General features: G+C 41.8%; 1 protein-coding gene across 1 annotated transcript in view; it reads right to left on the minus strand.

Annotated features, from left to right (window-relative positions):
* EPAS1 (endothelial PAS domain protein 1) overlaps positions 1-26,195 on the minus strand; it is a 129,344-nt gene extending 103,149 nt beyond the window's left edge. Inside the window, exon 1 of the mRNA XM_083832110.1 lies at positions 26,167-26,195. Within this exon, the coding sequence (XP_083688236.1) occupies positions 26,167-26,180 (14 nt within the window). The 5' untranslated portion in view covers positions 26,181-26,195. The remainder of the gene's footprint in view (positions 1-26,166) is intronic.
* Positions 26,196-27,466: the final 1,271 nt, after the last annotated feature.

Below are 27,466 nucleotides of genomic sequence, written 5' to 3' on the forward strand. Positions count from 1 at the left end.
TAGCTAAGACTGAGAGCAGGGCCAGGACTTCAAGCCCATTCAAACCCTTCTTATCCGGCACATCCCTCCCTCCTCCAAAGAGAGAATTGGGGAGATACAAGCACAGGCATAAAAAATAGCCTAAGGAATAGGCCTGTTGCTCCACAGAAATCATAGCCTGGGTAAAACGAATCACAAAATCATAATCCCAATCACAATCATCATCCCAAACTGGAAGGGACCCATACAGATCATCGAGTTCAACTCCTGGGTCCCGAAAGGACCACCCAAAAAAATAAGACAGAGTGTTGTCCAAATGCTAAACGCACCCATACATACAACACACACATATACAGTTATATATGTTTTGCTACACCTTGGCCTTCAGTAGTTACTGCAGGATTTAGATTCAATAGGTTTTGTTTTGATAGCCTAGTTTCATAAGCTAAAATATCTGACCCTGCTTCGATAAGGAGTTTGAACTAGACGATCCACTCGAGCCTCTTCCAACCTGAGGTGTCTCGTGATCCTAAAAGGTAATTAAACTCTCAGACCGCCCATCCACTTACATAGCTTCTGGACTTGACTGATGTCAATCCAGCTTGGCAAAGATATCAAAAGATAATAATAATTTAAAACCTTCCAGGACCTTAATTATTATTATTATTTTAAATTATGGGAGGATAGAGGAGAAAGATGAAAAGTAAGTTCCTCTCCCTCCCCTTTCCTGGGAAAAAGCAGGCTGATTTGGAATGCTTTTTAGCAACAAGACATATTGACTAGCCTATGTTCTTCAGCCATTTATGTCTGCAACTCAGGTTAAGTCAAAGAGAAACAAATGATCACATCAAAGTCCAATGCTCCCCTCCTCAAAACACCAACCTTTCTACAGAGGTGCTCGCACTGACAGACCAGCCTTCATGCAGAAGACACACACAGCTCCAGCTCAATGCACTGGGGCTCTTTGGCACACCCTGAAATGCACCCCATATTCCTAAAGAACAGCCAAAAATAAAAAAATAAAAAAAAAAGGAACTGGCTTAGGCAAACTGTGGGAGAGCTATCACAAACTTCATGTCAGTGTACAGATGCGTTGCCTTTTTCATCCAGAGATGGCTGCTACATGCTCTGTCAATTATCTCACAGACAGCGATCTCAAAAACTTCAGGATGCCCCCATGCCCCAGAATGTTTTCATCCCTGAGGAGAAGTACGAAGCAGATTTGAAAGTGAGATTTGACCCTCAGTCGGCAAAATACCCTCGTTTCTAGGGACACTATCTCACCTGGGCTAACTTAGGTAGAAAATTTGAAGACTCAAGCAGGAAAGAGCCTGGGGGTGACAGGTGAGAAGCTCCAACGCTGCCTGATGGCAAAGAATGCCTTGCAAGTGCCGTGTTTACGGTGCCAGCATCAGTAAAGAACACAGCCTGCCTGCAGATAAGTGGATGGGAGATAGTGGGATACCTCTCCATAAACAGACGTGCAGTTCTACACAGGAGCTGCAGGTCCCAGTTTGCAGCTCTCCAGTTTTTACCCTCCACTCCTTCCCATGAGATGTGGGATAAAATATGCAACAGAGACTGAAAGCTTTAAGGAATTCCCTCACAGTTATATATATATATGTTTAGCACACAAACAAACCCAAAACATGAGAAAAAGTCTTCCCTTCCCTCCTTTGTCAGGTTGCATATGCACACAGCACATTTGAATGCATCATGTATTTGAGTCACAGCAGCAGGGGGACTTAACTATGTTGCTAAATCTCCATATCTTGACCCCTTGCTATGGTGGACATGGGGTGCTGTACTGGTGGATACGAGGCTGTACTGCAGCTTTTTTCACAGTTCCTCAACTCTATATGGGAGAACCAGCCTGCCCACTGCACTAGCACAATTTGGTGGGGCTGGGGTGGCAGACACGGGGGAACATGGCAGTGGTGCCACATACTTGCCCAGGGCAGATGGAGCTCAGCACCAGCACGTGGTTTGGGGGTGGGCAAGGAGAGGAAGGGCACGAGTTACTCCCTGTAAGAACCATCCTTCATGGCAAGGCTGTGTCTGCTCCTGAGAAAGAAATCCCATTCACATCCATGTTGGAATTCCTGTGTCCTGCCTGCGTTTTCCTGTTTCCACTTACGCCTCCCTGAAACATCAATGTAGTGGTGGTGACACCAAGAAAACCCGAAGGGTCAAACTGGCACCTCATTGCAGAGTGTAGTAATGCATTGATCCTGCACCCGTCACACGTTGCACAAGCATGTGCTTTTCTGTGAAACCAAGAGCAGCACATTTTGGCTCCCCCTAGGCTTGTGCAGCTCTGGACAAGCTCCCTTCAGAAGATTCAGCATAGGGACTGTTACCAGGAAATATTGATTTTGCTGGCCTCCTATAATAGGCCAGCAGGCTGCTTGGGAAGCCTGCATACCCTGTGCTGTTTCCTCCACACATGCATTTATATGAGGGGCTCTGCTACTGGTGTGCAAGGAACCCTTTCCTGGGACTCCACAGGCAGAGGATGGAGCCTGCACAGCCTCCAGGAGCTGGTGGGGTACCCATCACGGCTGGAGACCACCACCTCAGAGGTCCCAGTTTGTTGCCTACCCATTGCACGTTACATTTGGTTTATGAGAGCAGTTGTGCGCAGGCAGCACAAAACACTGCCTGCCTGAAAGAGATCAATAGAGTCCAAGTAATTTCAAAAAATAGAATAAGATGCAATAACCTCTTACATAAGTTGTGGTTAATAATAAACCCAACTTTACTCAAGTCCCAGTGACTCTAGTCCTAGTAGTGACAAGACAGGAGATAACTATGGGAACACACTGAAATATTTACTGTGATTTGATGAGTTTATCTTTCCTGTGCTAACTTAATAAGGAAAAGACATGTCTGGGGCCTCCCCTCCCTCATATTGTTTGGGATTGTTCAAGCAGGTTGTATCAAACATCTGACTTAACAGACTGATTGCAAAAGTTCCAGCACAGATTTTTGAAGCATGTTACTAGGAAGTCTAAGATGTAGAGACTTACCAAGGTGGATTCTCAAATATCTTTTTAATTACCTCCTTCTAAAATCAAAAGGTGAAACCCTATTTAAAATAAACAAAAAACATTTCCACCGGTTGGATATCAGTTTCCCAACTGGGCTCTTTTAAAATCTGTCTTGGCTGCTGCTGTGCTTCTTGATTAGATCAAGCTAGCCTTTATAAACTATGCTTGCTTCTGCCAAACAAAAACCAGCAACCCACAAAAGCAAACTTGCTTGGTCAGGGAATAAACTGAATTTCTGATAAACTAGATTATCCATTTGGGGACCCTTTGAACTAAGAAAACATATTCCCCCCCCACCCCCAGCAGTTGTAACAAGTGTCTTAAATACCATAATAGATGCTTACAAAACTACCTGAAAGCAGGCTCAAGCCTGCCTGTTCCTCCTTGTCAGGAGGCTTTATTTGAGGAAAGTATTAAACTGATACAGCTATCAGCCATACCTATCCTTTTCTACAATGAAGACAGTAATGTTCTACGGCAGGTTAGAGACAAAAAGATATCCAACTCTTCAATAGCTGTATGACTAAGAACGTGCATTCCAGGGGCAAACAAAGGAAAGAAATTTAAATGCATTGAAATGCAACAGTTTCAGCCTCAGAGATATTAACAAAGAACATGCCCTATGAAGGAATTTACAGGGTCACAACACGGTAAGAATATTCATATTCCTTCTAGACACTGCCAAATGGATTTGCAAGCCTCTTCGAAGCCTAGGTTACAGATTGCTTCAAGTGTTCATGTCTCAGTAACATAGATGCTGGTGCATTAATAGTATCCGTAACCAAGGCAAGTTCTGTAGATATGTTTGTTAAAAGCAAAACAAAACATACATTTGTTCACATCAGATCATCTGTTTTTCCTCAATTTGATGACAGAAGTCCAACCCAGATGTTAATTACAAAGAATACTTCAAAAGCAAAATTATTCTCAGAATAATTTTGGAAGAAACGCCTAACACGCACTTTTCAATTACAAGCTGAATTTACTTTAACATCTTTGACAGAGTCCCTATTTTTAGCTACTTATGTATTTGCTTTTGTTCTGTGTGCTTAGCAAGACAAATAGTATTTGTGGAAATATAAAATAAAAACATATGCATTGACATGTTTATCACTCTTCCCATACCTTATGAAAGTGTCTAATTTTTAATTATCGGTGATTTGTTTATTTTAAGCACTAGACTTTTAAGCACTAGACAATATTCTAACATATATATACATATATATTTAAAATGAGAACATGCATTGCATGCATGCTGTGGTAACGCCCATCATCTCAAAGGATTGTGGAAGGAGTGTTCAGGTTCAGATCTGAGCAGTAGCACTGCAGCAGACATCCAGCACAGAGCACTGGAGCAGGTATTGCTGGATCACAGCATGACCCTGGATAAGGTATTTGACTGTTCAGCTCCAGTTTCCCAGTTTGTGAAATGGGAATATTAATGTTTAACTACTTAAACAAACCAACTTGTACACATGAATACCAAAAAGGCCATGGTACTTCCACATTAGAAATACAAGTTGCGTACATGGGAGCTCCTTTCACCAAGAATCTGACCTTTCCATTCCCCAAGCCTCCTGCAAAAAATTGTCTGGAAGAGTGACACAGCATTGACACAAGGGCTCATAGCAAGGATGACTTGGGGATTTAACTTATCAAAGACAAGGTCAAAAGTTAACTTGATCATAATCTACAGGTATGTATAAGAATAGAGAATAGCTATAACTAGAGGGCTCCATTTCTTAGACAAAAGCAAACAAGCACTAGAAATTCAAATTACACAAGGGTACAATCAATGTGCCAGAAGTAACGATCTTCAGATCAAGGCTGAAGAGTAGTTTCTGCAAGATATGCTAGGTTCACTCATAAGTCACTGGGTTACCTGCAGGCATCACTGGCCGAGATTACACATGCTTTCTTTGCAGAGGGTCGGGTTAGTCTACTTTAATGCATTCTTCCAGCCTCAATCTAGAAAATTATTTGTGAACACCACAAATTGAATTAAAGATCTAAGTACATATCCATATCCCAGGGCTCGTAATAAAGCAGGAAAAACTAATACTGAAGAAGCACTATCAGCTAGGACATGATTAAACTTTCTAGAGAACATTAACATCAACTGAATATAGTTTTAAAAAATTATTATTATTATTATTATTTTGGGTGCACGTGGGAGAAATGGGAAGGCAATTTTTGCAGAAAGGCGCAGTAAGGAATGCAAACAGCAAAGGGTAGCCCCACAGCAGGTACAGGGGAAGAGGGAGGGACAGGCAGTAGAAAGTTATTATGTGTCAAAATCCTCAGGAATGAGAGCAAAGGTTTCACATCAGCTATCTCTCTTCTGGAAATACTCTACTTCCTTCACCTGTAAGCAGCCTGTCTTCTTTCCCAACTTGAAATCTTTCTGTAAGAATGCACAAGAGCCTGTTTGTTTTCCCCTTGCCCACTCATTTTGAGCAAGGGCAGGTAATCGGCACTCATCAAATTTGAACAGCACAGTCTTTTGAACAATTAGTCCAGCTGAAAATAGCTGGTAGTGGAGACAGACTTCTTGGACCCATACCTCATTTGAACAAAGTTTATCAAATCTAGGAATTCAAAGGCCTGCACTGTTAGGCTGCTTTTAACCTTCCCCATCATGATTAAGAAGACTCCAGCATCCACAAACAACATCACTAAGTGATACAGGCAGCTCTTAAAGGGCCAGTGGACGTTAAAGCTGCAGCTCTAGGCAGGGATGAATTTGGATATTCTCACCTAGTCTGTTATTCCTTCACATATCCCAGAGCTGCAGCTAACAGCTGTCTTCTGGCTGCAAGCCCACTTCTTCATACAAATAATTAAAAAAATAGCAATCTCACAAAGTAGTGCCTAATTCCCTGGAAATTCTCCCCTCTGGAGTTAGATATCTAAACAGGTTGCCTTTCCATGAAAAAGCAAGATATTCATGCTCCAAAATAACCAGGGCTCAAGTAGTGCTCTGTTTGGATACAGAGAATTTAGGTTTAACCCCTCCTTTTCTTCATGATTTAGAATGCAAATACCAAACTCTGCTTTCTATCTCCTGGAGACCAAACAGGCTATTGCACCCTTAAGGCATTCTGGAGCAAACGCTGGTGAAGATTGTGATGAAATGATGCACTGCCTTCAGTATTACATTCCAAAATGTTACCTTATTTACTGTAAACATCCATGAACTTCATGCACATGTACTCTTATCTTGCGATTCAAAGGTAGTTGGCTGCAGAGACCAACAGAAACTGAACCACAAATACTACATTCTGTGATTTGTTATTTACTTTCCATCATTTACCAACACAGATCTATATCCAGCTGGCAAATAGCAAGGGATTTTTTTTTTAATTGTTTGTACAAAACTGCAAATTTGTAGAGTCACAAGCCTTCATGCTGCCAAGTCAACAGTAAATTAGGACAGCTGTATGTAAGCACCATGGCATGTTGCCCGTTTACATTTTCAATCCACTCTTTAGATATAAAAAGAATTAATTCAATCTTTTAAAATATTGCAATTATAACACTGCTTGATCAAGAGGTTGGAAATCCTGGTAAGCAATGTGAAAGCCTCTGCTGTGCGCTAAGTCCCATTAAAAGGTTCTGGGAACTACTTCAGATGTCACTGATGATACCAAACCTCTTGTCAAAAGTCCTCTCTTTCCAAAGACTTCACAGGAATCAGTAGAATACAGCATTTAAGAGGTACTTAAAATAGCTTTTGGTGGAAGCTGGGCACCTACCAGTCCTTAAGAGACAAATTATTCCCCACTTGTGAATCTCTCAAGTACATGGTATTTGTATTCCTGCCACCAAAGGAAAAAGTCTTTCCTTATTGTGGGAAATACCCATTGACACATGCAATAAGCTAAGCAAAGTACAGACCAAGTTCTGTTTATATATCCCGTGCAACACATTTGAGACAATCAGGGCTCTACGGGATGAAGTTTGGCCCTGAAATGGGAAGTACACTTCACCCGGAACAGACGTTCTAGATCCCTTAGCAATAATCAAGTATAAAAAGAGAAGAAGACAGTGCAGTTTTTTTGCTTGCCTTTTTGGGGGGTTTAGGGTGAGGGGTGGAGTGTTCCCTTACGCATCCAAGATGCGGCATTCTGCAGCAGCCTAAGGCCAAAAAAGGCCAGGCACTAATTCTTGCCTGGCCTCAAAATTCCTCTGTTCTGTTTTTGCATCCACCCAGATGCCCAGTCTGATCTGATTCTGGCTACCCCAGCTGAAACCGCAGTGTGCTCCAGGAACTAGCAATACGTAGGCCTCTCCGTGCCCAAACAGGTAGGCCTGTCCTGAGTGCACTGAATGCATATCAACACAATAAGATAAAAATGCAGCTGCTCAGTCACAGAGATGAAAATTAGGCTACGTGGTGCAACATCCAGTTTCTGTACATCTGTCTAGCAGTTTAACTTCTTCCCAGGAGAGCACTCCAACCATATGTCTGATCCTTCTTTTAGAAATTGAGGCATCATACAGTCGGGAATGCAAGGGTCAAACTACAGCCTGATCTGTCACATGGTGCTTAGGGAGCTCAAACCAGAGCCCTGGTTTTGCTTCTTGCTCACTACTAATGCAAACAAAGAAAATGCAGGGATATTAAGTAAGGGGATGGAAGCTACAGCTTCCCGTTCAAATTATTCAAATAGAGAGTCCCGCTCCCTCTTGTATTTGCAGTAGCAGGATTTCAACAGGCAAAATCTGTCAGAAGACATCCAGGTTGTCTCCTCAGTGGCAGAAGATGCCTGCTTGGTCCCTGCAACGTAGGGATGAGAAGAATCCATTTCTCATCATTTGTCTGAGTACATTCCCACCTCCAGATTGTGGCAAAATAGATCAGAATGGCTTCCACTTCTCCCATCATAGACCACAGCATAAAAGAGAAGAGTGAGCTCATCTTGTGGATCCTCAGTAGATGACCAACTTTATTTGCAGCTCTAGTTTTAGTTGACCCCTACCTTAACATTGGTAGGCTTACAGATACACCCCAACACTTAGCATTTCTTAACAACTAATTCTTTAGAAGAATTTGTGTCTGGCAAGTGTTTGGCCATTCTGAGTAAACTTCTGCATTCAGTTTTGGTCACCAAAATACCAGGCACAGGTATTTGGATTGCACATCAGAATTACTGGAGGTAGACTCCAGGGCATGCAGGGGCAAAGCATCCAAGTATTTTCTGACTACATGACAAGTGAATAATTTTCATTTTCCATCATATTCAAAAAACAAAAACAAAAACAAAAAAAAACCACACAAAACCAACCAACCAAAAAAAAAACCAAACACAATGTATGCATTTAAGTTGTCCTTGTCCTAAAACTAACACTTATTAAAGAAATCACTCCCTTACCCAGTAGGGCTACATTGCCAAGAGGGCAATGACATTTTGTAACTATAAATAGAACTTTTGCTTTCATGTAGATAAAGGTAACCAAACCTTGGTGCTCCTCTGACCACACCTTGATTGCTAACGAGCCTTGACAAGGCAGATCAGGTGCCTCTGCAGCCTGTTCAGGAGATGCATTTTGGTGGCTCTCAAGCACAACACATACTGCTTTGCTGCTGTAAGCAGACTGTTACGCTGTAATTTGACAGGCACATTACTCAGCAGCAATTCCACCTTCTGCAGCCCCTTATCCCTTTTCCTCCACTCTTACTCATTTGCTCTGCATTCTCATTCACATTATGCCAGCACATTTGCTCGTACGGTTGTGCATTCAGCCAAATAACAACTGACTCAGGTTAAAAATAGCCTACCAGAAATGTTTAGTTTTAGCATAGGACTATTCATAGTTTGGTCCAACCAGCACAACTCTGCTTGGTGTGTACCAGTAAGCGTGTAGAACAGGAACAGAAAGTAAATAGGAGGATTAAGAGAGCTATCTCTATGAAAGGTGTGTTCAGACTCCTCCCACAGCTTGCACCTTGCCCTCCATCTATATTACTGCCACCCAGCCCGGAACTCTATTGTCTTCCTGGTTGGCTTTTGGCAAAGAGGAGATGTAGATAGTAAGTTCTGGGTTATTAAGCTGTCGGTTATATACATCAAGAGCCTTCTTGCTTCCTGTTCAGGAGAAAGCAAAGACTGACCGTGCTATGAGAACCTCTATGTCACCCTCAGAGCACCTTGTTCTAACACTGATGCTCCCCCAGCCCCTGTGCCCTCTAACACCACTCCAGTCCTCCTCTTCTGCAGAACCACACAAGTGACAACAAAGATAAACACTATTAAGAGCTCTATACTACCAATTTTGTTCCCAGCTTTACCTCAATTATACATTTTTCATTAGTCAAGCAGTGGACATAGGTGAGGAGAGACGGATAAAGAGGCCCCAGTACAGTAATGCAAATACATACCAAAATGAATACTGCAAGTGATAAACTGAAGGTTAAAATATGACAAAAAGAAAAGAAAAGAAAAGAAAAAGGTATTGTTCTTGTAGCTCAAATTAAGTGCAAACTTCATTTGTTATAGAAAGGTTTCACAATACAAACAAAACCATCCACTCTCTTAGTCAGAGATACAATCAAGTGACTTGAAATTAAGATTTCAGAAAAAAAAAATCCACCCTCAATTGGCATAAGACTCATTAAGAGCAGTTTTAATTTATTTTTTATGCTTTTTTTTTGTTGCTGTTCTTTTCAAAAATCAGAAGAGAAACTAGGCTGCCTAAAGGAGAAAGGAAATGGTAAGAGAGAGAATAGACATCAAAATTTGAATAAAAGATGAATCAAGGAAGTATTTCTCAGTCTGCAGTTTGAGATATTTCAGCAGCTGTCCAAGCAACTAAGAAAAAGACAACCCACTAGCATGTTTCTTCTTGCAACAAAGTTGAACAAATATAGCCAATATTCAAAACAAAGTCTAGCATCTAGTTTGTATTTAAAATACAATTGTCTGCAGATTTTTCTCCCTTAGGAAATCTGAGAAGCCTCACTTCTCAGAAGCAGAGTGTTTTAAATCTTTTTATTTACAGAGAGATTGAGGGCATGATTATAAAATTCTTCAAGGAATTATCGTGTGCTTCTTCTAGACGTTCAATCTTAAAGACTGTAACAATGGTAAATATATTCAGCAGAGATGTTCCTTGACATTTTGTGAACATTGCTGCCTGAGCCACAGCAATAGCATCCTTTCTTCAAATTGTTTCATGAATACAAGAAAACACATGGAGAATTGATTCTATTGTAATATAAAGCACTGTACGAAAATGACTGTTTACATGAGCACAGACCAAGAAAAAGAAATCCAAGTAGCCTTGCCTTTGGGCTTCTATTCTCACTTTCTTGTTGCATTTTTGTAGGGAGTTAAATTTGCACAAGATGGAGCAACTCTAATAGTATTTAGTCTATGTGACCCTGCCTCTGTAAGCTATACAAGTGTAAATCCTCTCTCACAGGCTCTAATTTCACAAACACTTCTGAGGCTGGAATAAGCCAGCACTGCTACTTAGGGAAGTCCTCCCAGCACCATCAGACCAGGTCTCCATGCAGTGCATACAAACGAAGCCAGCACAGGGCAGAGGCAGCAGGAAATGGCTGGACTTTTCTTCCCCTGCACAGTGGTAGTGCCACTGCAACCTATGCCACCTCAAATGTGCCTGTGAGACCTTAGTCTCAGCCTCTATTTATAGCGGTGTTTATATTGCTTTAATTAATGCATTCTTCCTGCTTCTGACTTGAAGGTTCTCTGTAAACCTAGCAGAAGACACTTTTCAGTGGCAGTATTTAGCAGAATCCCCTGCTGCACTCCCCATCCTTCTCCTGCAAGAGGTAGCACTTTCTGGTTGACTCTACCCTGCCTACTGATGCTAACTCCTGCAAAACTTTCCTAATGTAACAGAAGGGCTGGCCTCAGCCTGGTGTTAAGAGGTGGGCCTTTCTGTCACTGCCCAGAAAACTGTACAAGTTCCATAGGTCACTTTGACATGTGGTTTACCCACAGAGATTTTCACATCTTTAAAAACACCTATACAGGGAAATTACCTCTAGGACAACAACAAAAAAAAAAAGAGCAACTAAAAAAATATATATATATATATATATACACACATACATGCACACACAGGGTGAAGAAAAAGAATTGACTGAAGCCAACATACTAGCTTCCCTCTGCTTTCCAGCTAATGGCAGCTCAGGACACCACCCACTGCACCACATTAATAGCAAATGCACTGGTAGCCAAAAACAACCCAAGAGAGGTTGACAGTAAGAACTGCTTCATTTATACATCCCACCACAGCCTGTCCCACTCCAAAAACCATCCCAGACAATAAGAATAATTTCTGTATTCTTTCCACAAGCTCGAGGACAAGGGGCAAAACCTCCATTGTTCAAGTTAGTACCTAACCACAAGAGACCTCCTGTCTCTTGTTATTAACATCAGGCCAAGTGTTAGTCGTCAGCCAAACTCAATGGTCTTTTCTCCCTTCAGGAGAAATCTAACACAGGTCCTACACCTGCTGAGAGGACAGTCACAGAGTAACATTAAAATGTAACTTCCTACCAGAAAAGGAGAAATGTTTGCCATTAAACTAAGGATAAACTATGCACAGATGAAGCTAGCCTGAACCTTCATCCATTAATTACATTTCAGCCCTTCAAAGAGGCAGAGAATTGTCAGTAATAGGTAGTTTTTGCACACGGATAAACTGAAACACAACCCTTCACTTACCACTCATCTCTTTGTCCAACTGCACAAGCATTCCTTCGCCACTGTGCAAGCCTAAAGCACAAAGAAACTTCACGTACAACTTCTTTTTCTAGTCATCTCCATAGTGAGAAAGGGACAAAAATTGGCTGATCTTAAAGTTAGAGGATCCTGTCTCATAGCTTTTGCTCTTCTACTACTGAAACCACACAAAACACCTTGCCAGTATAGATCTGCCTCCAGAACTCACTTAATTTACCAAAATTACAGTACATCAGAAGCAGAGATCAAGGAACAGTCATAGCAGATCAGAAGCAGAGATCAAGGAACAGTTATTGAAACTTTAATATGATGTTGATATTTTGAGGAATGATTTTGTCTCACTAGCTCCTCTGAGTTTTATTTTTCCTGATAAATATAATCAATAAAAGTTACCCAACATCAACCTATACATCAACATAGAGTGAAGTGTAGCGGTAGTTTCTTCTAGAAATAAAGTAAGAGACTAATGATTATACTCAGTTTATGCTCAAGTGTAGACTTCACACACCAAGTATTTTTTAGTACCACATAGGATTCTTACATTGCATATCAGTAAATTCATTTAATTACATATCAGCAAAGTAGCATGCTTTATTTTTACCATATTCTATTGTACCACAGAGCTCACAAAATATAAGGCACATTGTATCTAGTAACAAACACCAGAAAACTCTTTTTGAGAGGGGGGCAGACTCAGACACAGGCTTGGCATTTGAACACAATCTAGCGCAACAGAAGCCTGACTGAAACTTTCATCAGCTTCTGCAAGAAATAGTTCAGTTACTAATAACCCTGAACCCCCATATTCATATTATTAGAAAACTGCTGGAAATCCTGAGTGTTTACATACACTATGTAACTGGTAGCAGGGAAATACACACCCCACATGTCAGAGGTTTTACAAGGGAACAGTAAATTCTCCCAACACCTTTGAAAGTTAAGTCATATTTCACAACAAGGGACCAATTTTACCAGCCTCTTCACCAAGTATGCACACAGGCAAATGACGTTGCCCTTCCCACCCCTTAAACTAATCCCTTACAACACCACTTCAGAAATCAACTTCACTGCTTGGTATGCTACCTGTATTTCTCCAGCAGCAGTCTTGCAAACCCATCTCAAGAGAGGGATGAAAGAACATCTTCAGACATGACTGCAGGACATGCTCACGGCCTGCTATGGCCACCACGGCTCTCATCAGCCCCAGCTGCTGGTGCTGGCCTTCGCACAGCTGCTGCTCATGATGTCCTGGCCAGCTCCACATCACTGCTAAATGGCCTGTGCCTTTGATGGGAGCAAGGAAGCATACTCTCCCAACATGCTTCTCCAGATATGTTTGGAGGCAAAAACCTCCCAAACCCACATGTAGCAAGAGCCGCTGCCAAAGCCTTCCAAATGTGAATGAGAGGGTTGAGTAATGTCACCTCCATGTGGAGAACTGAGTCCATGAGTTGGACTCAATGAGCCTTGTGGGTCCCTTCCAACTTGCGGTATTCTACGAACAGCTACCAGTAATTAAAAATGCTACGGGAACCACAGCCAACCCTCGATAGGGAAAAAAAAATAACATACGTAAAGATCGAATGAGTAAATCATTTAGTCAGTGTTTGTAAAACAAGGAACACAACTTTTCCTTAGGGAGGTGGTTGGGGCATAGACTGGAGAGCACAATATGTCCAGGTGATATGGTAAGCAGGGCATCTGGGGGGAAAATGAAGTGCTCAACAAGGGGAAAGGAAATGCAAACTCTTTGGTATTTTTTTCTCTGAAAACTCTTCACAATGCAGTTCCCCTCTCCTGTTGTATCTCATTAAAAGATCAGCCCTACTCTGCCAAAATCTGATTCCCTTGCCAATTCTTTAACTTCTTCCCAGACTACCTCTTACACAAAGAATCTGCTCTTGCTTTGCAAGCACCACCTTTGATGTCTCTCAGCTCCCTGCTCAAAACTCCCATTCTGTACAATGCACATCAAGCACCGCACTGTACTCAGAGTTGTGACTGCAGCTATTGATTTCCAATCTACCTTTCAAATACAGCTTTTTCATTCCTTCCTCTGCTTCTCTCATCTACCTGTTCACTCTTCATCTTAGGTTAGAAATGGATTTTAGGGCAAGAACTATCACGTTAACTAAAAATGTAGACCCCCACACAGTGGGATCCTGAGCAGCTATCATCTGAGAAAACATGTTAATATTTCAAGTGGACAGTGTTACTTTATTGCCCATCAATCATATCTGGGCTTGTTACAGTTTTTCAAATGGGAAGTATGAGTCAAATTCAGCAGAGATGTAAAGATTATTCTTCAGAAACAGGTTAGTCATTGAACGGCCATTACAGTATTACAGTTTTCACCAGCATGGCATTCTGTGGGTGTGAAACATCATGGAAACTTCATGCTCAGGGTAGAGAAAGCCAGGATAGAAAAGAACACGACATAGAAAATTAACCTGAAGCTTTTCCAGGGTGGATCAATCTGTGGGCATTGCACAGACAGAATGGAGGTGCCTGGAGCTGGCCTACAGAAGGACGGGTAGATTGCAGTTCATGTAAAGTGCAGATCCTTTGCTGTCTCTGCACATTTAGCACACTACTTCAGAAAGAGAAAGATGTGGCATCTGAAAATGCTTGCTACACTGTCAGACCCTGGAAGGCACTTATACAGATTGCTGAGTGGAAACTCTGAATCATTGCAAAGCAGTCAAACTGATGCTCACTTTGCCACTCCTAATTATCATTGCATAACACACAAAAGAAAGGGATGACAATACATGTTTTTGAAAACATATCACCATAGCAGATGTCAGCTCTTCTTTTCCATTGTACTTATGCCTATTGTACACCCAACAATGAAATCATCTGTCACTTCAGCTATCCTCAGGAAAGAGAGTTGTATATATTCACACTGACATGTCAAGCAACAAGTAAATTTGATGGATATCAGCAATATTAAAACTTACAATAAGAGGAAAAACTGTGCACTTCTAGATCCTTGTAAAAAAAACCCTTCTTTTCATAGCTTTCAAATTTCTATTGGCTGAAAGAAAACACAGGAAGGGGAAAATAAAGGCTGGGGGGAAGGGGGGATAGCATAACTAGCAGCACACTGTGGAGAAGACACATGATTAAATCCTAGCTAGATACCTCCAAGTGCTGCACTCCAAATAATACTGTTAAGGGCCTCACTTGTTCAAAAAACATAGCTCTCGGGTCTCTAGTAAACACACTGCACCTCTACTGGTCCCAGCACAGGAATATCACCAATACTCCAAATACAGTGCGGTTGACCTGCACCTGTGAAGCAAGTGTGCACTGGTTTTCAACCTGCCCCAGGCTCCCTCTGCCTTGTGACAGGAGAGAACGGCTCATACGCTCCAGGGGGGCAAGGCAGGGCAGGGCAAAACAACAAGAGGCTCCAGCCACGCGGAGGTCAGAGGAAGCAGCTGCTGGGCTCTCACCAGCAGCGCAAACTGGCAGAGGGAACAGCACGCACAACCCAACGCCATCAGGAAAAGAGCCACCGGTCACCTAAAAACAATAGGAGACCCGGTGCCAGCGGTCTTCTCACCCTCTTCCAAGCCAGGAGTAAGAGATTAGTGTTTTCCTCATTGAGCAATCTCAAGAGGAAAGGAGAGGTAGCAGAGCACTGACCTTATTCCAGGAGTTGTGGGGAAAAGCAGATGAAAATGTCCCTCTTCTAATGAGCTCAGCAGCTTCTCTGAGAGCCCCGGGGCAAATTTACAGTGCAAATGTGTTAGGACTCAGAGCAATTGTATTTGGGACTTCCTGGTCTCAAAGTCATAAGTTAGAGGAATCACCTGGGTTGATTTACTCCTGTTAAACCCCTAGCAGGAGACTTAATCTGGTGTGCTCTTTATTGCTCTCTGTGTGATACACAGTGCTATCACAGAACAAATTCCCCACAATGTGGTTTTTCATTGGTAATTGCGAGATCAATATGGATTTCTTAATTTAGGGATAAGTTTGCAAGGCCAATTCATCTGTCTTTTTCCACTGTGAAACTCAAACACATTTCTCATTGCTGAAGAATAGCAGAGGACTTATCAGTAGTCACAACAGCTACCGACAAAACCACAAGCATTTGGGGTAATTTTTTCCCCCTGCACACATAGATCTACTTTGAAAAAGATTTCAAAGAGTCAATTACTGTTTGGTCATTGGGCATCTGTGATAGAAGATGACTAAGTGAATCAGTAGTTCCTTTCACTTATAATCACTCATTGTGGGTGTTGGATAGCAGTTGCACAAAAGTGTATGGCTACTTCTATTGCACATGGAAACTAGCTTTCAAAGCAAACCGAGGGACAAATGTGGCTGCCCAGAACACCCATTAGCCTCCCGATCAAATCTCTCTTTGATATCCGAAGTGGTACGTTCCAGCAGCACATGCTAATGACTGCAATACCGTGAAAACTGGCTGGCTCACATGCAGGATTGTAATTTTGGTAAATCTGTTTCCTTTAAAATGCTTATTTTTTGCAGTGAGGGGAGAAGGGGGTTGTGGGAAAGAAAAAGGGAGTGAGGTAGTAAAGCAAGGCAGAACGCCAGCGTTTTCTTTCAGTCAGTGTTTGTACCTATTAAAACATTTTGCCAAATCAAAGAGATGAATTACTTCACTGTTTCTGGAGTCTGATGCAACCCTTTTCACTCACTCAGGCTGCAGTCAGCTGGTATCGTTTTGCAGCCTGGGAGAGCTGCGATTTACAGTCTGGGGGATATGAATTCAGCAGTTGGATCACAAGTTTTGGAACTTTCAAAGCACAGCATTGGATGTCTGTTCTTTCAGGATGCGTTTTGGCAGATGGCAGTAGCTGAGGAAATCCACCCAGCCTTCTACCTCCATTAAATATTTGCTGGTGGGTAACTAGTGCTCTGTGTTTATATATAGTTGGTAGTATTATCATTGTTCTGTGCTCCTGTAATGAAACAATTTCTTTACTGCTCCTGCTGTGAATGACACTGAATGAATTGTATTATCTTAACCAAAGTCACAGCAGGCACTAGGTCAATGGGTAAAACTGTCCAATGTAGGAGGGAATCTCACCCAACAGCTCAATCTCCAGCTGTCGTCATGAACTGGAGGAAAAAAATAATAGAAAGAAGAAACAAAATTATGTTGAAAGAAAAGTAAATTAATAATATCAATGGGAAAATAACCAGAAATGGTCCAAACCCAAAGCAACACACACGACAGACAGAAATTTCCACATTATTGAGGAGAATGGGCTGCAAATAGCTTAATATTTTTGCAGGGATCTTTGAGATACTGAATTTCACACGGTCTATGCTTCCACTCCAGGGAATTTGAGAACTCTCTTTCCTCTCAAGACCTGAGACTGCTGTGCACCTCACAGGCTAGGCTCTCAATTCATTTGCTTCAAATGGTTGGATCTCCCATCATCTTGCTAGCCAAGGCTGTAGCTGAGCTGTGAGCTCGTGGATTGGAAAGAGCTGGCAAATCCCCAGCCCTCTCTGTGGAAAGCACAGAAACAAATACAAATTTCAGCAAAGCAGCTGCTAGCCCACCAGCCTTTCTGGTGAAATACTAAGCATGATGAACTCTTTGAAAATTGCCACAGAGCTACTAACTGATGACCTATGCTGTCTAACTGGAGTCTCTGGTGTCTATATCTTGGAAAGAAAGTCCAAGAAGGCCTTTCTGTACAACAAACAAACAGACAAACAAAACCTCTAGTAAAGTTTCATCAGCCCTATAATTTACCACTTTCCACACCCAGCAAGTAGGAGAGCGGGTGCTGACCTGCACCATTTCGGCAAGCACTCAGGAGGTCTTCAGGAGACTGGTAAGTGCAGAAGAAATGTGTTCCTCTGTTCGTATGGCACCTAGCATAGCTCTGGATTCTGTCCCAAGCGTGAGGCTACTGACAGTATGCTAGTCATACCCAGCTGGGTGATGTTCCTGACGTCTGAGTGGGAAGAGTGGCTGGCTGCTCTTCAGCCCTGGAAGTGTTGTAAACTGCTTGCCTAAGGACAAGATATTCCCGACTGGAATCACTGGCGATTCCTCCCTCACTTGTGCTAGGTGGGCCTTGTTAACATTTGTATTTTATCTTAATTTCTTATTGAATATTTCCCCTGAAAACTGTGGGCTTTCTTGTTAACTATAATTATTATTATTTTTTCTAAATCCAACTTTCAAGAACTTAATTTTATATCTCATTTGAATCACTGCATATGAATCACTATCGTTTCAGCTACTGCATCCTCTAATTCAGGACGCCAGCACCAGACCATCACGGGTTCCAAGACAGGGCAACACCCCACTGATTCACTAGCATGGTTTCCGGCAGCACAGGATTGCCCTTTAGTCATTTCTTTTCTTTACAGTGGTGTCCCCTGAACCTGTTTAGATAAGGAGGGATAAGGTGACCTGAGATGAACTGCCCAACTCCCACCACTCCAAAGATCAGTCTTTCCTCTTTCTTCTAGCCATTCCATGACCTTGCCACTTGCCTTTAATGGTCCTGCATGCACCCAACCCTTTAATGTACTATTTCAACCTCCTAAAATGGCAGAAAGCTGACGCGTGCACACACACACACACATACACACAAAGTTAGCAGTTTTCTATCAGGTTAGCAAACTGGGTTGTCTCAAAAGAGGTCAAGCAATTGCCAGAGCCAGCACAAAGCAAGCAGTGCGAACAGGAAACTCCAAGAGGCAGGAAGGGAGACTGCCCTCGTCATGCAGCGGAGTGTGGTTAATATGTCCACACGTTGTAAATAAGAGACTGGATGCTGACCTACAGCATTTCCTATAGGAGCGTTTCAAGGAACTGATAAGAACAGAGGAGGAATGGAGTACCACACCTAGCACACTTGAGTCCCAGCTCACGGTGCCCACAAAGTCGGGATCAAGTGGCTGAGAGCAGGGGGAGATGGGCAGGATCACCCCTCTCAGCCACCACGAGCTGACAGGCAGGCTTCACTATCTCAATACACTACACCTGAGAAGACTTTCTAAGATTAAAGTACTGCTTTTGTCAGCTTGTCTACTAGTAATGTTATGTTACCTCTTCTGAAAAATTCACAGAATCATCTAGGTTGGAAGAAACCTCCAAGATCACCGAGTCCAACCTCTGACCTAACACTAACAAGTCCTCCACTAAACCATATCACTAAGCTCAACATCTAAACGTCTCTTAAAGACCTCCAGGGATGGTGACTCAACCACTTCCCTGGGCAGCCCATTCCAATGCCTAACAACCCTTTCAGTAAAGAAGTTCTTCCTAACATCCAACCTAAACCTCTCCTGGTGCAACTTTAGCCCATTCCCCCTCGTCCTGTCACCAGGCACGTGGGAGAATAGACCAACCCCCACCTCTCTACAGCCTCCTTTAAGGTACCTGTAGAGTGTGATAAGGTCACCTCCAAGCCTCCTCTTCTCCAGACTGAACAATCCCAGCTCCCTCAGCCACTCCTCATAGGACTTGTTCTCCAGACCCCTCACCAGCTTCGTCGCCCTTCTCTGGACTCTCTCGAGCACGTCCATGTCCTTCCTGTAGCAAGGGGCCCAAAACTGAACACAGTACTCGAGGTGCAGCCTCACCAGAGCCAAGTACAGGGGGACAATCACCTCCTTAGACCTGCTGGCCACACTGTTTCTTATTCAAGCCAGGATGCTGTTGGCCTTCTTGGCCACCTGAGCACACTGCTGGCTCATATTCAGCTGACTATCAACCAATACTCCCAGGTCCTTCTCTGCCAGGCAGCTTTCCAACCACTCATCTCCCAGCCTGTAGCTCTGCTTGGGGTTGTTGCGCCCCAGGTGCAGGACCCGGCACTTGGCCTTGTTGAACTTCATACAGTTGGCCTCAGCCCATCGGTCCAGCCTATCCAGATCCTCCTGCAGAGCCTTCCTACCCTCGAGTAGATCGACACACGCACCTAACTTGGTGTCGTCTGCAAACTTACTGAGGGTGCACTTGATCCCCTCATCCAGAAAACACAAAGTAGAAGTTGGAATGTAGAGATATTAAAGTGTGCTCTGAATACATAAAATACTTGCTTTACTATAATCTTTATTCTAGATTGAAGAGTTATCTTCTATATTCTAGATTGAAGAGATATTAGATAGATCTCATTTTGTTGAATTGTTTTGTTTTGTTGTCTTTGATGTATGAAAAAGCTTTTCTTGCATTGCTGAATGAACAGAAAAGGCAATGCAGAAAAAAAATCAGTGTGTCCATTTGGAGCAGTATCACAATGGCAGTAAAACAAATGGGCTAATAAGTGGGCTAATAGCTGTAGACTGGTGTTGTAACTCTTTACCTTATGATCTCCCTACCTTTTGCTGATATTTCCATTATGAAGAAACATGCGTATGTTCGCTGTGTGAGGAAATACGTAACACCAATAATGAAAGTTCTTTCTATTTCATATTAAAACAGTCCACCTCTGCTTTTATGGGGGAAAACCCAAGCACACTATCTGCCCCAGATTTATAACACATGGATTTCTTGTATGGTTTCAAAAACATTGTATTACTGGATCTAAAAATGATGCCCTTCCCCTAAAAGACCTGAATGTGAGAGTCTTATAAACTGTATTTTGAGAAAGAGGCAGTGGCTGAGTGCTAAACCTGATGGAACAGACCATGTGGTGTATCCTCCATGCCCATGATGACCTTTGGGATTTTATTTAAATGTGCCTCCAGCGTAGGTTGACACTATGATTGGAAATGGTGCATAAATACCCTGAGTTAGCTTTAAAGCAGCTAGCTCTTTACTCCTCTCAATGTAATCAGCAGCCACATCAGGTCTCTGATGGTTGTAAACTCCCCTCCCTCAGGCGCCAGATAAATATTTGAACAAGAGGCTGCGTGCTGAGGTAACGGTACCCACGCGAGATATTTTAAACGTAGCTTGGGCATACCTTGGAGCATGCCTTCGAAGCACAGACATACACTGTGTTTTGTGCTTGTTTACTCCTATGCTTAGCTTATATCCAAGATCCATGTTTCCTCCCTCAGTCACCTTACAGCAATCTCCTTACCACTGTCTTTGATCACTGGAAACCTCTCCAGTTCCACAGAGATTTTTCCTTTTGGACTGCTGCTGCATTTTTTGTCTTTCCTATTCTCACCTCTTCTTTCTTCAGTTCTTCTGCTGCCATTGCAATAATTGTCCTGTCCTTCCACTTAGTTCTTTGAATTCCCCCTTTCATGTCACAGCAAGCTTAAGTTGCGTGTCCCCTCACTCTTGGCACTGCACAGCTGCTGCCTGTGAACACCTGATAGCATGTTAATGAGGTGCTCACGCACTGCAGCCGTGTGTGGTTTACATATTTCCACCAGCGGCTCCACAAGGGTGGGTGTTTTCCCAGACATTTGGCAGGAGGTGGCCTCAGCGGTTTCCTCACACTCAGCAGTGCATCTCAAGGTCTTGCATTCTTCCACTTCCAGATTCTTTCACTGAGGAAAGCATGTTTATTGCTAAGTATAATTTTGCCTTAGTAATGTATGGTTTCCAGAAGAATTCCTGGAATCTGATGTTTACAAGCAGGGTCAGAGGTTATAGAAATACTTTCAATTTGCATATGAGTAATATACCAGGAGTTTTTTGCCCATGCATAATGCTTAATCTGTGTGACAACTGCTTTTTTATTAGTGTTAACTCCTCTGGCACTGAAATCAACTTGTTCAGCTGTGTGGGTGGTTCACATTATTCCGAGGCAGCTCAGTAAATGAAAATTAATATTCTTTACTCCTCTTCATCATCCAGACTCTTCTCCCAGTGTAGGCAGGAATATTAACAAGAATGAAAACATCAGTAAAGCTCTCACATTTGAAGTCTCCCAGCTGGAGATCCTTTCTCAGTGTATCAACCAAATACAGGGTGGCAGCATTATTATCCACTGCAAAATGTTCCTGCAGTGTGTTACTTTAATCCCTGAGCAAGCAAATGAAAAAAAAAAAAAGATAATGTTACTGAGATGAGCATCTTGACAGTTCACCGCTGTGCATGGGCCCTCAGAAAGTTAATGGCTTCACAGGCTTTCTGCAGGACTGTACTGAGAGGATGTTGTATGGAAATCGACTCCTTCTGGAGTAGTGAGATTTCTTTGGTGGTATGGAAGATTGACAATCTAATGCTGATTTTATACTCCTTCAACTTGTCAGAATAGTGGCATTCTGCACGGTTTTCTATTTTTTCTCCCACTGAAGTCAGCATGCGTCCAGCTGACCGACCGCACTGGCGATGTGCAATGGGAGGTAGGGTCACGACGATCTCATATCTAGCGCAGCACAAGATGACTGTGTAATTAATATGAGGGACTCGTCACAATGTGGATTCCGGATCAGCGCTTTATGGCCCATATTTGGTAGGCTGAACACTCTGAAGATTTCAGCACAGTGTCTCTATGGCCACAGATGCTTTACATGAGAATACAAGACATAGACTGTATTTCAAATGTATGTTTCATGGTGGCAGCTGTTTAAAATATTGTCCCTATATTTGGGATTGGAAAGGTGTCATGAAGATCTGCTCTAAAACAGATTTCTCCAGACCAGGAGGACTGATCTCAGGATTACCCAGGCTCTCTGTTCAGCAGCTAGGAGGCAGTGTTTGAGGGACATCACCCAACCCCATAGTTCAGTGGAGCAGTACGATAAACTATAAGCAGACTTCACAGCAGCAGAATTTGAGATCTAAGAATTCAGCTTTTGTCCTTTAGAGAAAGATAATAAGAGTGCAGTTGCAACGCACTAGCATTTAAGGAGTTAGTTTGTCATTTATTTGAAGAAAAAATGTCTCCACAATATCCCGACAGGTAAAGTTTAAAGGTCTTAAGTTTACTTCTGAACAGGACAGTGTTCATCCCCATCCTAACACAAACATTTAACTAAATGAGATTTGCATAATCTCTGTGGCCCTCATCTGTTTGCCTTAATCAACCACATAATTATTTGGAAAATTGTGCCTCAATGTGCCTGATGCCTTCACTTACTTCTCACTGCTTATTAAACAAAAATAAACACAAATTGTTCTTTTTTGATGCACCACAGATTCTGAGTAAATAGGTTTCCTAGAACACAGATGTTCTCAGGTTTGTCTGGGTGTGACCACCGTTCGTTTAAAAGCTTATCTCATGGATGCATCTTCTCTCCACCTCCATTATGCATCAAGCATTGTATCCAATTACAAACAACTTTTTACTGTCTTTTGGTTTAGCAACCAGAGGAACAAAAGGGTCTCCAAGCAGCCATGAAGAATTTTCATGGGAGGTCACCATCAGGTATTTTGTGAAGTGTGGTTTGGAAACATCTTGTGCTCAGAAACACCAGTACAGAGAGAGCAGGCAATGACTAGCTTCAACCATGCTCTTTTTCCTAGCACTACTCCTGATTTTATACTTACACAACAACAAGCAATGCATCATTGTGGCACCTCGGTTCAATTTGCTAATTTGCAAAATGGCCATGAAGCATCTTTTCCTTTGCACAAATGGAAACTCTCTAGTTCCATGCTGCTCTGGTCAATGAAAACAGGAGGCTGTTGAGATATACGTGATCATTTTTTCTGTGTGAAAGCTACCAAGTAAAAAGCACATTTCTGACATTTAGACAAGCTTCCTCATGCTGATATACAAGTCTCTGTAATTGTCACTGTCTGACAGACATATTTGAGCCGGGATGTGTTTATTGTCACTCAAGGAATATCTGGCCTATTCCCAAAGATCATCAAGGGTACAGGTACATAGGGTAACTAAATGAACTTAACAGCTCATGTACATCAAAAGCAGGACTCCTGTTCCTTCCTTTCCCCCTTGCTGCACCAGTCCTCAGTGCCTGATCATAACTCCTCCTTGGGCACAGATCTCAGGCCACCAGACACTTTGCTGAGACAACAAAATTTGTTCATCAAAATCAATTTGCAAAAACAATTGCTGTTGTTGTTGTTGTTGGATTAGTGAGTTGAAAGAGCCCACAGAGGGGTTCAGTGAGTGCTAGACCTGTGCATGGCTAGCAAGCAGAAATGCACGGCTCGGGGTAGGGAGGGAAGGTAGGAAGACCTTTCAGCTTTAATAACCAGTGAATTGGTAAGAGTGGCTCTGCTATAACATATCATTCTACCCCGTGTTGGTCGCAGGCTAAGGATCTCCCAGATTTGATTATCTCAGGCCATGTAAAAGATGGCATAAGAACATATTTGTGACCTCTTCCATGTACTCATAAGGGAAACAGAATGATTTACGCAGACCTTACATCCCTTACATCACAAAGTAAATATAAATGTACCGAAGGACTGTATGTGGTAAATATATGAAAATGAAATCAATGAAGGTTGAATTTCAGTTTTTTTTTTTCTTATTTAAAGAAAAAAAAGAAAAGGTCTGAATAGAAAACAATCCTTTTAGGGAATCAACTCTACAATAACTTTATTTCTACTACGGTAACATCTCACCAACATCCTAAAAGTCTTACCTACTTATAATGCACAAAATGGTACCTTTAGATAATATTTTGTCTTGCTAGGTTTAGAGGAATGAGAATGTACCTTGGCACAGAACAGCATCAGCCTGGCACTGACTCTTGCTGTTACTAGCAATGATAGTCTTATCTCCTTGCTGCCTCCTGTAGTACATCAGACACATAGATCAAACTGGTAGTATTGGATGGCGATGACAATTGTACACAATGCTCAGTTCAGTTCTCAGTCCAGTGCCCAAATCAGCAATAGACTCCAGGTCACTGACTTTCTTCCTAACTGTTTTTTTTTTCCACGGATTAAACATCTGTATACAAACCTGAAATTCTTTAAAGCTATTCCAAATTTTGGACAGAGTCTTGTGTAACCATTTCACAATATTTACAGTGGTAGCTTGCATTCCACCTCAGGCTGCTGCTCTTATCTCCTGCTTCCACAGCAATGATGAGGTAAAAGGAAAGATGGAGTGGAAACTATTTTGGCACATGTATATGTTTTTCTAACATGCTAAGAAAACCTTTATCTTTCTCTCCTTCACTGTAACTAACATGCCAAAAGAAGGGTTATTAAAGAACACAGTAAGAGCCCGTGTTGACAGGAGGGTAGTAGAGCATGTCCTATATCTTGATTTTGGAAAAAAATATTTGTTGCACGCAATATTCTAATAACCAAGCTAGGAAATGCCAGTCTACACAAAACTATATATGGGATACAAAAGCAGTAAGAAAACCATACTGAGAAGGTAGCGATCAAAGGTTCACTGCTAAAACGGAAGCCTGCACTGAGCAGGGCTTTGCACTGGTTAAATTCCTGTTTAACCTATTTTGATTATGCCCTGGTACAGAACCTATTTTCATTATGACTGCAGAATCTAATAGAGAGGATGCATATTAGATTTACAACTGACACTAATCTGGGAAGGACTGTGAAATAATTGAGAACAAACTCGCATAAAAAAAAAATAATGTAAAAATGTAACAGAAACCAAAACAGAACACAGTAGTCATTATAACATTCCATTTGCATCTACATACTGAATATTACATGTAATTCTACTCCCCCTATCTTCGAAAAGGATAGAGTAGAACTAGAAAAGATTAAGAAAAAGATGGCGTAGGTGACCAAAAAGCCATGGGATGTGCCTGTATGAAGCCTTTTTAAATGCTACCTCTTAAAGGCAATGATTCACGTTTTGTCCATCACAATTTGTGACATTCCTTTCAAAGACAGAAGACTTTTCAATCTGTAAAAGAACTGACTGAAGAAAGATGCATCAGTGATCTATAAAATTTTGAGCATCATGAAGAAGGTGTATAGCAAATTCAATTCAATAAGATTACTTGATCTTTTTCAAATAAACACCCAGGCAGAATAAAATGGATTTATGGCTGGGTCAGAATAAACAAAAGGAGAAAACTTTTTACAAAATGACTACTTGAGCTGTGGAACACTTTCCCACAGAATCTTTTGCATGCCAGAAGTTCTTATCGGTCAAAAACTAACTAATCAAAAGAAAGTTAATTCAGAGATATTAAATATGACAGACTGCCATCCATTTCATGGAAGCCATGGATTCAAAAACTGCTGCAGGCAGAATGCCACCTCACAATTTCTTGTTCTTAGATTTTTCCACAGGTACGTCCTTTTGTTTGTACTTAGATACTGCTATAGCTACAAAAAAAAGTGGAGATTCAATTTGCAATTAGTGCACGTTACTGCTTAAGCTACTGACCATTGCCAAGAACAGGATATCTAACCTGAGTGATGTTTGGTGTGACCCACTGTGCTTGGCTTGTACCTTCTTTTGACTTCTAATGCCTTATTTATGTCACTCAGGTGGAAACTTTTGTCCTCGTGTTCTAAAAGAGGTAACTCATTCTCATTTTCTCCTCATCCCCACCAAGGGGCATGTTCACCCCACATTTACTTCTTCAAAAACTCTGCCTACCTTGAAACTGCCATTTGGTAGGCCAGGGCTCATTGATGCTTCTCTTCCTTTGCTAGGTGGAATTTCTAGAGGAAGCCTGTCCTGCATACACTGTGTCTCCTCCAACTTTGTCTGGGGATTTGGGACTATGATATCCACATTTGCAGAAGATGACAAGCTTGCCCTAAAATAAAATTGTCAAACAACCAATTTTTAATGTGTTTATCAGATTAGGGACATGACTTACAATGGGCATTAAAAATACTGTGTATTGTCCTGTACCAGTGGACAATTTAATATTATGACTGCATCATGGTCACTACTTAGGAGGAATTATGTCTGTGTGATATAAATATTATAATGAATTAACTTAGCATCATAAAAGGATTTCTCCTGCCTTTTGCCACGTTTTGAGCAAGAACCCAGTGCATGAATTAAAAATGCAGGATCTACCTTCAGCATATTATTATGCTGGCTCTGAAGCCAGGCAAGATTACAAGAGTGGCTAAAATACTTGGTTTTCATAGTATAGCGGTGTCCACTTCACTGTAAGACTATAGGTCTTACAAAGTTAGACCTGAAGTGTTATGCTAATATAAAGTTGTCAACCTGGCTTTTAAATCCCTACTGTTCTGCAGGCAGTCTCCTGATCTGAAGTTCTAATGAAAATACTGAGCTCCTATGATACAAGTCATCTTCTCTGGTGCACAAAATGCTTTTTAAAGGTCTAGACACAATGATAAAAGCACAATGCTCCTGCTGAATAAGATGAACCAATCCTTCGATAGATGTTGCATGTTGGACCCAGAGACCTCAAGGGTTTTTGCCAATCGATGTTAAGCAAAAACAATGTGAAGTTAAACTGACAGTTTCAGACAACTAAGAGATGCTGTAGTAGAGGCACATTTGTACTAACAACTGCTCAAACTTCTGGGTACAGGCTTGAAAATATTCTGCTATCCTGACACAGCATGTACCACACCTTGTACCTCCTGCACTCATTTGCAGGAGCCTTTGTATTAATGATTTAAACTGATTTAATTCAGCCCTCTTTGAAGGATAAGAAAAGAAGCCTTTATTTGAAATAAACAGATTTGTCTTGTTTGACCTCAAAACACAACAAAAAAGCTAAATCTACAACACTAGATTTGAGACTGGTTTGATTTTTACACACCCACCTCCACTGGAGGAACAGAGGACGCTTATATAAACAGCAATGTCTTCACTAAATAAAAACAGGCTGCCATTAAATTCCATCTGCTGTTGTATCAGGCAATTTGGGGACCCAAGCACCTGATTCCATGCATTTCCTCCATAAATA

The sequence above is a fragment of the Anser anser genome (genome assembly GCF_964211835.1).
Source record: "Anser anser genome assembly, chromosome: 3".
NCBI lineage: Eukaryota > Metazoa > Chordata > Aves > Anseriformes > Anatidae > Anser > Anser anser.